This window comes from Pongo abelii, chromosome 18 (genome assembly GCF_028885655.2).
Source record: "Pongo abelii isolate AG06213 chromosome 18, NHGRI_mPonAbe1-v2.0_pri, whole genome shotgun sequence".
NCBI lineage: Eukaryota > Metazoa > Chordata > Mammalia > Primates > Hominidae > Pongo > Pongo abelii.
The window spans coordinates 67,659,649-67,671,947 of NC_072003.2; the positions used below are offsets into that span (position 1 = coordinate 67,659,649).

The 12,299-nt window shown below is 41.0% G+C and overlaps 1 protein-coding gene across 7 annotated transcripts in view; it reads left to right on the forward strand.

Moving 5' to 3' along the window:
* NFATC3 (nuclear factor of activated T cells 3) overlaps positions 1-12,299 on the forward strand; it is a 144,418-nt gene that overhangs the window by 84,983 nt on the left and 47,136 nt on the right. For all 7 annotated transcript variants that reach the window (XM_054535016.2, XM_024233757.3, XM_002826568.6 and 4 more), the window contains exons 5-6: positions 171-343; positions 7,731-7,871. In XM_054535016.2, the coding sequence (XP_054390991.1) occupies positions 171-343; positions 7,731-7,871 (314 nt within the window). The remainder of the gene's footprint in view (positions 1-170; positions 344-7,730; positions 7,872-12,299) is intronic.

Below are 12,299 nucleotides of genomic sequence, written 5' to 3' on the forward strand. Positions count from 1 at the left end.
ATTTTTAATGCCTAAACTTCAGTTTAGCAGAGAATAACAATCATACATATCTTTCTTTTTTGACCTAATTTTGGGTAGTTTTTTTCTGACAAATTAATTTCTATGTAGTTGAGTTGTTTATAACCATGATTATCAATAAACAAATTAAATTTTTATATTTTTCTCTTTAGTATTGATTGTGCAGGTATTTTGAAACTCCGCAATTCAGATATAGAACTTCGAAAAGGAGAAACTGATATTGGCAGAAAGAATACTAGAGTACGACTTGTGTTTCGTGTACACATCCCACAGCCCAGTGGAAAAGTCCTTTCTCTGCAGATAGCCTCTATACCCGTTGAGTGCTGTAAGTGAGCTTGTGATGATGTTTTAAGATCTTGTGTATAATAGCTTATTTTCTGTTTTACTTATAATGTAATGTATGCGTCTGAAGTGCAAACTGAGGCATACAGTCTGGGTTGCTGGTTTGATTTTCTCATGTGGAAATGAGCTAACATGTTTGGGTGGAAGAGTACTGATCTTGGAATTAGAAAATGGTTTCTCATGATAGTTTGACTAGGTAGCTCTGTGAACTACAGACAAACTCTCTTGACCACAGTTTTCTTGTCTGTAAATGAGAATGGGGGGCTTGATGCCATCTGAGGACCAAATCATGAAGCTATGATTCAGATGCTTTTAAGTATCACTTGGTCATCTTTATTTCATTAAAATGTCAGCCTTCATGCTAGGAGGTACTTCTGTAAGCTGATACTTTAGCTAAATAAGACTTAACAGAGCTTTTGTTCAAATTATTTACAACATCTGATTGAGATAGTGAATGTTTTTTCCTAACATATACAAAACCAAGATAAAAGAAAAGACCCTGCAGCCTGACATGTACTCAATCCTGGGGAACTGTGGATCTTGGGCAGGTTAGCTGGTATGACTTGAAATATTGAGACTAATCCTTGATCTTTAGGACATAATTTAGAATATTCTGATTCCATGTTTTATTTGCATAGGAGGAAACTGAGGAACAAGTATCTCTAGTACTCATTCAGGATTATTTGCTTTTTGGTGATAGAGCTGTGCTGCCTAGAAAACAGGTTTTCTTATACTCTTTTGATTATATAATAATGTTTTATTTCTGTTAACCACATGTGTTTTTTTTTGTTTTTGTTTTTTTTTTGAGATGGAGATTTACTCTTCTCGCCCAGGTTGGAGTGCAGTGGTGTGATCTTGGCTCACTGCAACCTCCACCTCCTAGGTTCAAGCGATTCTCCTGCCTCAGCCTCCCAAGTAGCTGGGATTACAGGCACCTGCCACCATATCTGGCTAAGTTTTTGTATTTTTAGTAGAGGCGGGGTTTCATCATGTTGGCCAGGCTGGCCTCGAAATCCTGACCTCAGGTGATCCACCCATGTTGGCCTCCCAAGTGCAGAGATTACAGGCGTGAGCCACCGCGCCTGGCCAAACACATGTATTCTTTTTTTCGGGTGAGGGGGTTGGGTGTTTTTCGAGACGGAGTCTCAGTCTCTTGCCCAGGCTGGAATGTGGTGGCACAATCTCAGCTCACTGCATCCTCCACCTCCAGGGTTTAAGCGATTTTCTCCTGCCTCAGCCTCCTGAGTAGCTGGGGCTACAGGGGCATGCCACCATACCTGGCTAATTTTTGTATTTTTAGTAGAGACGAGGTTTCACCATGTTGGCCATGCTGGTCTCGAACTTCTGACCTGAAGTGATCTGCCCACCTCAGCCTCCCAAAGTGCTGGGATTACAGGTGTGAGCCACTGCACCCAGCTTGTATTCTTTTATTATTATTATTATTATTATTTTTTAGACGGAGCCTCCCTCTTTCATCCAGGCTCGAGTGCAATGGCGTGATCTCGGCTCACTGCAACCTCCACCTCCCGTGTTCAAGTGATTCTCCTGCCTCAGCCTCCTGAGTAGCTGAGATTATAGGCGTGTGCCACCACACCCAGCTAATTTTTGTGTTTTTAGTAGAGACGGGGTTTCACCATATTCACCAGGCTAGTCTCAAACTCCTGACCTCATGATCTGCCCACCTTGCCCTCCCAAAGTGCTGAGATTACAGGCGTGAGCCACCACACCCAGCCCTGTATTCTTAATTTGGGGCCACATCTGCTATAAAATCTTTCATGCCTTCTTTTGCTGTTTGCTGAATTGGAGTGTTACTTTATCATTTGCCAGTTGACTGTGGGAATCACTGAGTAAATCTGTGGTGAATTAGCTGTAGAACTAATTTTTGTATTTTTAAAATTAAAAAAATATATTCTTTGTATGGATAGAGTCTCACTGTGTTTCTCAAGCTGGTCTCGAACTCCTGGGCACAAGTGATCCTCCCATCTCAGCCTCCCAAAGTTCTGGGATTATAGGCATGAGCTACCACATTCAGCCTATATTAACTTTTTAATGGATAATATAGGTATATGCTACAAAATTCAGAAATATGAAGTACAAGATAAATTTCCAAGTCAACCAGTTCTCTTGCTTAGAAACAGCCACCATTGCCAGCTTCTTAATTATCCTGCTGGAGGGTTCTATGCCCATGTAAGCACAGATCACTCTATTTTAAAGTAAAGTTATTAATTCATTTATTTGAGCAGGGTCTCACTCTTTTGCCCAGGCTGGAGTGCAATGGCATGATCTCGGTTCACTGCAGCCTCCTCCTCCCAGGCTCAAGCAATCCTCCCACCTCCGCCTCCCAAGTAGCTGGGACTACAGGTGTGGCACAAGCCACAACAACTGACTGATTTTTGCATTTTTCCCCATGTTGCCCAGGTTGATCTTGAACTCCTGGACTTAAGTGATCTGCCCACCTTGGCCTCTCAAAGTGCTGGGATTACAGGCGTGAGCCACCATGCTCGGCTGGCAAAGTAATTTAAATAATTTAAGTTCATAGAGTAGTTTGAGTGTTTGAGATGAAGTTACGCTAAAATGATTCTTAATTTTTTTTCTTTTTTAAAAAATAAAATTGGCTAGGCACCGTGGCTCATAACTGTAATCCCAGCACTTTGGGAGGCCAAGGCAGGTGGATCACCTGAGGTCAGGAGTTTGAGACCAGCCTGGCCAACATGGTGAAACCCCGTCTCTGCGAAAAATACAAAAATTAGCTGGGCGTGGTAGCACGTGCCTGTAATCCCAGCTACTCCAGAGGCTGAAGCAGGAGAATCGCTTGAACCCAGGAGGCGGAGGTTGCAGTGAGCCGAGATCACGCCATTGCACTCCAGACTGGGCAACGAGCGAAACTCCATCTCAAAAGAAAGAAAGGAAATGGATGGAGTGGGGAGAAAGGTGGGATGTAGAGAAATTCTAGGAACACCACTGCACTCCAGCCTGGGCGACAGAGTGAGACTCCATCTCAAAAATAAATAATAAAAAATAAAAATAAAATTAACGTGATTATTGAGAATATAGAAAACACAAAATGGGGCTGGGCATGGTGGCTCACGCCTGTAATCCCAGCACTTTGGGAGGCCGAGGTGGGCAGATCACGAGGTCAAGAGATCGACACCATCCTGGCCAACATGATGAAACCCCATCTCTACTAAAAATACAAAAATTAGATTGGCGTGGTGGCGTGTGCCTGTAATCCCAGCTACTTGGGAGGCTGAGGCAAAGGAATCACTTGAACCTGGGAGGCGGGGTTGCAGTGAGCCGAGATCATGCCGTTGTACTCCATCCCTCCATCCTGGCAACAGAACGAGATTCTGTCTCAAAAAAAAAAAAAAAAGCACAAAATGGTACAAAGAATAGTATAATATTAAATTATTTTGTAATATTACTATTTATATGTAGTCAGTATTAACCTTTTCTGGCTCTTCTTTTTTTTTTTTTTTTTGAGACGGAGTCTCCCTGTGTGGTCCAGGCTTGAGTGCAGTGGCGCAATCTCGGCTGACTGCAACCTCTGCCTCCCAGGTTCAAGTAATTCTTGTGCCTCAGCCTCCCAAGTAGCTGGGATTACAGGTGCCCGCCACCACACGCAGCTGATTTTTGTATTTTTAGTAGAGATGGGGTTTTACCATGTTGGTCACACTGGTCTTGAACTCCTGACTTAAAGTAATCTGCCCACCTCATCCTCCCAAAGTGCTGGGATTACAGGCGTAAGCCACTGCGCCTGGCCTGGATTTTCTTTTATTGTATTTGTATGTCTTTTTGTAAACACATATACACATACAATGTTTTTTAATTGGGCTTATCTGATACAGTTTTATATCTTGTTTTGCAGTTTTCACTATACTATCATAGACGTTTTCTTCTGTTATTAAATATTCTTCAAAAATATTATTTTCATCACACAAGTAGTTTTTTGGCATGTTTATGCCATCTGTTGAACACATTTTTATTTTTTTTTTGAGATGGAGTCTTGCCCTGTCGCCCAGGCTGGAGTACAGTGGCATGATCTCAGCTCACTGCAACCTCCGCCTCCTGGGTTCAAACAGTTCCCCCGGCTCAGCCTCCCGAGTAGCTGTGATTACAGGTGCCTACCACCACGCCTGGCTAATTTTTGTATTTTTCAATAGAGATGGGGTTTCACCATGTTGGCCAGGTTGATCTTGAACTCCTGACCTCAGATGATCTGCCGGCCTTGGTCTCCTAAAGTGCTGGGATTACAGGTGTGAGCCAACGCGCCCAGCCTGAACACACTTTTGCTGTTACTTAGAATGTACCTGTAATCAGTGTTTGTTTTCAGGCCCCTTCTCCGTGACCTATTTAGAACAGGAGAGACATGAGTATTTTCTGAGATCTAGGTTGGTGCTTGGTACATCCCAAGTAATAATTGATCCTAAATCCCATACCTGTCTTTTTTTTTTTTTTCTTGAGACAGAGTCTCACTCTGTTGCTCAGGCTGGAGTGCAATGGCATGATCTTGGCTAGCTGCAATCTTCGCCTCCCAGGTTCAAGAGATTCTCCTGCCTCAGCCTCCCAAATAGCTGAGATTACAGGCATGCACCACTGCGCTCGACTAATTTTTTTATTTTTAAATAAAGATGGGATTTCACCATGTTGGCCAGGCTAGTCTCAAACTCCTGACCTCAGGTGATCCACCTGCCTCTGCCTCCCAAAGTGCTGGGATTACAGGTGTGAGCCACTACGCCTGGCTGCATACACATCTTTTTTCTTTTCTTTTCTTTTCTTTTTTTAAGATGGAGTCTCGCTATTGCGCCCAGGGGTGGAGTGCAGTGGCGTGATCTCGGCTCACTGCAACCTCCACCTCCCGGGTTCAAGTGATTCTTCTACCTCAGCCTCCAGAGTAGCTAGGATTACAGGCGTGCACCACCACACCTGGCTAATTTTTGTATTTTTAGTAGAGACGAGTTTTCACCATGTTGGTGATTACAGGTACGTTCTAAGCAGCAGCAAAAGTGTGTTCAGGCTGGGCGCATTGGCTCGAACTCCTGACCTCGTGATCCGCCCACCTTGGCCTCCCAAAGTGCTAGGATTACAGGCGTGAGCCACCGCGCCTGGCTCACATAGGCATCTTCTATGAAAGGATTGATTATAATACTCTCTTTGAATCGGGCTGGGGTCCCAATTTATGTACTTTTGTGGCTAGATATTAAATACTTGAGAGCTGTTGTGAGCTGGGAATGGATGCTTTCCTAATGGCATTGCATTTTAAATTTCCTTAAAATACTCTGCTAGCCAAAGAAAACACAGCTGATCTTCAAACCCACTAGTTTTCCCACCCGCATACTAGGAGTAAAAGTGGACCTGTTTTCCAAATGTGAAGAGATATAATTAACACTTTTAAAATTTGTTTTAATTCAGAGAGAAACCTAGGTATCTAGGTATTTGGCAAGAAAAAACCATTAGAGGCCACGTGTGCCGACTCACACCTGTAATCCCAACCCTTTGGGAGGCCTAGGCAGGAGTACTGCTTATGTCCAGAAGGACTGCTTGAGCCCAGGAGTTGGAGACCAGCGTGGGTAACATAATAAGACCCTGTCTCTACAAAAAAAAATTTTTTTTAGTTGTGTATGGTAATGCATTCCAATAGTCCTAGCTCCTAGGAAGGGTGAGATCTGAGGATCACTTGAGCACAGAAGGTTGAGGCTGCAGAGCTGTGATCACGCCATTGCACTTCATCCTTGGTGACAGTGCATGACCGTTTCTGAAATCCAACAAACAAAAACAACCATTAGAGAACCTACACAATGAGAAGAAGTATAATCTACAGTTTGAAACTCAAGCAATTAAAGAAATGCCAGAAATAGAATCTCCAGAAAATGTAGCAAGTTGGAACCAGTCATTATCAGAGAAAGGTGGCACCATAAACACTGTTTATAAAAGTTGATAATGTAAATAGCTGGTCACAGTGGCTCACACCTGTGATCCCAGCACTTTGGGAGGCCAATGTGGGAGGATCACTTGAGCCCAGGAGTTCGAGAACAGCCTGGGCAACAAAGTGAGACCCTATCTCTACAAAAATAAAATATTAAAAATCGGCTAGGCATGGTGGCACATGCTTGTAGTCCCAGCTACTTGGGAGGCTGAGGTGGGAGTGCTTGAGCCTAGGAGTTTGATGCTGCAGTGAGCTGTGATCATGCCACACTGGGCAATGAATAACCTGGGCAACAGAGCAAGACTCTGTCTTTAAAAAAAATAAAAATATAGGCCGGGTGCGGTGGCTCACGCCTGTAATCCCAGCACTTTGGGAGGCTGAGGCAGGCAGATCACCTGAAGTCAGGAGTTTGAGACCAGCCTGACCAACATGGTGAAACCCCGTCTCTACTAGAAATAAAAAAATTAGCCGAGCATGATGGCGCATGCCTGTAATCCCAGCTACTCAGGAGGCTGAGGCAGGAGAATCACTTGAACCTGGGAGGCAGGGGTTGCGGCGAGCCGAGATCACGCCACTGCACTCCAGCCTGGGCGACAGAGCGAGACTCTGTCTCAAAAAAAAAAAAATAATAATAAAATGCATTTAAAAAGAAAGGCTTACTTGGTGTTTGTCTAGTAGTAGTTTCCTAGAACTTCTCTTCATTGCACGCAATATAATTATACATCTTTGGACTTACATGCTTTTTGTAATTAGATTTATAGATTTTAACAGATAGTTGCATAGAAGAAACATATTAAGCATTTAAGCAAAAAAGAAAAGCAGATGAGGTAAATGTGTTGGAGTCAGTATGAAGTTGAAGATATTAATGAAGTTTTATTAGTTTCTTTATAGTTGTAGTCTAAGAAAATAATTGGCTGGGTGTGGTGGCTCAAGCCTATAATCCCAGCACTTTGGGAGGCCAAGGCAGGAGGATTGTTTGAAGCCAGGAGTTTGAGACCAGGCTGGACAACAAAGTGAGACCATGTTGCTATTAAAAAAAAAAAAAAAAAGTTTTTTTTTTTTTTTTTTTTTTTAACAGAGCATGGTGGCATGCATCTGTAACCCCAGCTACTTGGGAGACTGAGATGGGAACATCACTTGAGCCCAGGAACTGGAGGCTGCAGGAAGCTAGGATCACATCACTGTGCTCCAGTTTGGGCAACAGAGCAAGACCCTTTCTTAAATAAATATACTTAGAAATCACATTAATATATCTATTTTGTTTTATAAACAACTTAGTTCTTTTAGTGTGTTTTGTTGCCATTGTCTTGAATTTTAAAAGCCTAAATGAATCCCAAAATTTGCTTCTCTTTATTTTCTTTTTGTAGCTTGAGTTTGTCATTTATGTATCAAAGATTTTTAACTAATATTTTGTTTTTTCTCAACTCTTTAAAAAAATTTAAAACAGCCCAGCGGTCTGCTCAAGAACTTCCTCATATTGAGAAGTACAGTATCAACAGTTGTTCTGTAAATGGAGGTCATGAAATGATTGTGACTGGATCTAATTTTCTTCCAGAATCCAAAATCATTTTTCTTGAAAAAGGACAAGGTAAGTAATATATGAGTTGATTGACTTCAAACTAAGGGGCAAAGGGTAAAATAAATTATTTAGATGTTTCTGTAACAAAAATTACAAAGTAGTTTTCATAAAGCTATGGGTGTCATTTTGCACTCGATTTTATCTTAAACCAAACATTTTTTAAATTTTCATATAAATGTTAAATTATCTTTAAGGAGCTGGGCATGGTGGCATGTGCCTTTAGTTCCAGCTACTCAGAAGGCTGAGGCAGGAGGATCACTTGAGCCCAGAAGTTCTAGGTTACAGTGAGCTCTGATTGTGGCACTTCACTTCTCAGCCTGGGCAACAGAGTGAAACCTTGTTTCTAAATAATAATATAATAATAATAATTTAAGATGTCTGAAAAGTAGAATTCCCCCAGCAACTCTACTCCTAAGTATATACTTGAAAGGGTTAGAAATACATGTCCGTACATGAACTTAGAGACAAATATTTATAGCAACTTTATTTATAATTGCCAAAAAATGGAAACAACCTGAATGCTCACCAACTGATGAATGGATAAACAAAATGTGATATATCCATACAATGGAATATTATTTGGTCATAAAAATTAATGAAGTACTCATACATGCTACAGCGTGGATAAACCCTGAAAATAGGCTAAGTGAAGGAAGCCAGCATAAAAGGACACATAGTATATGACTCCATTTATATAAAATGTCCAGTATAGGCAATCCAGAAACCAAAAGTAGATTAGTGCTTACCAGTGGTTGGAGGAAGTTGTCAGTAGTGAGTGACTGCTGATGGGAACTGGGTTTCCTTTTGGAGTGATGGAAATGTTCTGGAATTAGATGGTGGTGATGGTTGTACTGCTCTGTGAATATCCCCCAACCCTCTGAGTAGTATACTTTAAAAGGATGGATTTTATAGTAAGTGAATTATACCTCAATTATTTTTAAAGTAGAAGAATTCAATGTTTATCAGGGTGCTTGATTTTGTTCCTTCTTGTGCATATTTAAAACACTTTTATATCAGTTATTTCCTCTCAGTTTTAAAAACATTTAAAACTTATGAAAGACTTTTTTTTTTGAGACAGTGACTTGCTCTGTTGGCTAGGCTGGAGTGCAATGGCACAATCTTGGCTCACTGCAACCTCCTCCTCCTAGGTTAAAGCAATTCTCCTGCCTCAGCCTCCCAAGTAGCTGGGATTACAGGCACACGCCACCACACTCAGCTAATTTTTGTATTTTTGGTAGACACGGGATTTTGCCACGTTGGCTAGGCTGGTTCTTGAACTCTTGACCTCAAGTGATCTGCCCACCTCAGCCTCCCAAAGTGCTAGGATCTATGAGCCAGTCATGAAAGACTTTTTATAAGAATAATATAATATAACAAATACTTAAACCTACTGCCAAGTTTAAGAAATACATTTACCTTTGAAGGCCCCTGGGTCCCCCTTCTCAAATGGAACCATCATCCGAATCCACCCTTGCTTTTATTTTTTTTGAGATGGAGCCTCACTCTGTTACCCAGGCTGGAGTGCAGTGGCACTATCTCAGCTCACTGCAACCTCCACCTCCCGTGTTCAAGCGATTCTCCTGCCTCAGCCTCCCGAGTAGCTGGGATTACAGGCGCCCATCACCATGCCCAGCTAATTTTTGGATTTTTAGTAGAGATGGGGTTTCACCATATTGGCCAGGCTGGTCTCTAACTCCTGACCTCGTGATCCACCCGCCTCGGCCTCCCAAAGTGCTGGAATTAGAGGCGTGAGCCACCGCACCCAGCTGTAACCCTTGCTTTTCAACCATATAAAACTATAATTGCCAAAAAATGGAAACAACCTAAATGCGCAACGTCTTTTTTTTTTTTTCTGTTTTTGGACTTTGTATGATATTGCCTGTATTCTTTGAAAAATTGTATTTTCAGAGGTCTTAATGTTTTAAGACTGATCCATGTAACTGAAGACCTTTCACTACTATAAAGTTTTTCGTTGTATGAATGTACCACAATTTATTATCCTTTCTCTTACTGGATATTTCAATATTGTCCAGTTTTTGGCACTGCTGTACCTGGTAGGCATAGGCAAGAATATTAAAATTCTTAAATTTTTTTAATCCAATAGTGGTGAAATGGTATTTTGAAATTTGGGTTTGAATTTCCCTGATAACTGTTGAGGTTGTTACGGACCATTCATATTTCATTTGCTGTGCAGTAACTGTGTCTTTGCCTGTTTTCTCCATTGGATCATTTTTCATTTTCTTAGTGACTTAAGGAATTCTTTATATATTCTGGATATCAGAGTGATTTGGGGGAAGTGCCTCTTCTTTTTCCATTCATTAACAGTATCTGTTGAGTACTCTCATGTTCCCTTGCACATGTGACAGAGCTCACCTCCAAAACCTTCTGGACAGGGGACTGTCTTTGTGGGGAGCCATTAACTTGTGATATATTTCTATTTGTGGTTGTAGGACTAGTCAAATTTGTTTCTTCTTGAGTTTGTTCTGGTCGTATATATTTTTCTTTCTTTCTTTTCTTTTCTTTTTTTTTTTTTTTTTTTTAAATTTTGAGATGGAGTTTTGCTCTTGTTTCCCAGGCTGCAATGCCGTGGTGCAGTCTTGGCTCACTGCAGCGTCTGCCTCCCGGGTTCAAGTGATTCTCCTGCCTCAGTCTCCCAAGTAGCTGGAATTACAGGCACCTGCCTCTACGCCCGGCCAATTTTTGTATTTTTTTAAATAGAGATGGGGTTTCACCATGTTGGCCAGGCTGGTCTTGAACTCCTGATCTCAGGTGATCTGCCCGTCTTGGCCTCCCAAAGTGCTTGGATTACAGGTGTGAGCCTATGTGCCTGCCTGGTCATATATATTTTTCTAGGACTTTATTCCTTTCCCCTACGTTTTCAAATCTAAGTATTAAAGGCTATACGGTGCCCCCATCACCTCTTTTATAATTTCTCTACCTTTTTCTACTGGATCCTTCTTCTTGGAGTTTAATTATGTTTGTCTTCTCATCCTAAATATTCCCTTTCTCTTAAATCTGTCATCCTCTTAAGCTTTTGTTTCATTTCTCTATCGCTTAGCATCCACCCTCTCAAAAAAGTAGTATCATATGCTTTCATTTCCTTACCTGCTACTCTTTAATCTTTTGTCTTTCGCTTCATTGAAATCATAATACCTAAAAATTTGACAGCCAGCTACTTACTCTCCTTCTTAACACTTTTCCCCTTTGGCTTTGTTGTTATCTGGTTCTCACACATCTTTATTCTTGTTCTTTTTTTATATGAATTTTTCTGGCTCTTAAATATAGATGTTTTCTAAGGTTTTCTATGTGTTTTTCTTCTCATTATTTTCCTTCTTTTTGAGAAATTCTATTAGCTCCCAAATCTCTGTCTGTAGCAACATGTTTCTCTTAAACTTTAATCTGAAATTTAAAATACCCACCGGATATTGCTTCATAAATGTCTCACTGATACTTAAAATATGAAAACATATCTGACTTCACAAACTAGTTTGTCTCTCTGGGTTTCTTAACTTGATTAATAATATCAGCATCTTTGAGCTGGAAGTATGTGGCTGTCTGTCTTCTTCTCCTTTAAAATTAACTTCCCTTCAACCCTGACCCATACCCTGCCTGTCTTCAAAAAACATCAGTTCTGTTTCATAATTTATTAATTCATCAATTATTTATGTAGCAGTGCTATGTGATATAGACACTAGTCTAGGCATTGGGGATATAATGTTGAATACAACCTTCAGGTTGCGTGCTCTGATAGAGCTTACATTGTAGTGGGGGAAGCACCTATAAACAAATAAATGAACAAAATTATTCCAGATAAAATTGTATGAAGAGGTTATAGTGATAGAGACTGAATTGTGAACTGTTTATATCAAGTCATCAAGGAACGTCTTTCTGTAGGTGTCACGTTTTCGGTGAATAAGGAGCATGAGGAAGAGACGGTATCTCAGAGCTGTCCCTTCCTTTCCACTGTAAAAATTCATCTGTGCATGAATACAATTAATAGGTATTATTGAATTCATTTATTTGGCCCAGAGCTTCACATTTAAAAGCTTTTGATTGAAGTTGAATCATGTTAAATGGTGGCAGTTACTGGTTTTAGAGGAGATTGCAGTTGTAAACATGTAACTCCCATTTTAAAAGCACCTTCAGTGATCCCCTTCATTTTCTAGGCTCCTTATTATGGCATTTAGGCCATAATCTGCTGCCAGTCTTTCCAACCCTCTTTCTTACTGCTCGTTGCCTCATACTTTATACAGCATCACAGCTGCTTGTAAGTCTCTATATCTTAGGGGTTCTTGTCATCTTGCCTTTGCTCATGCTGTCTCTTCTGTCTATAATTACCCTTTCCTCATATTATGAGTTCTGTCTCATGTTAAGTCTCAGTTCAAGAGCTCTTCCAGGAAGCCTTCCTTGTCTCACTACCCCTCCCCAAGATTAGGT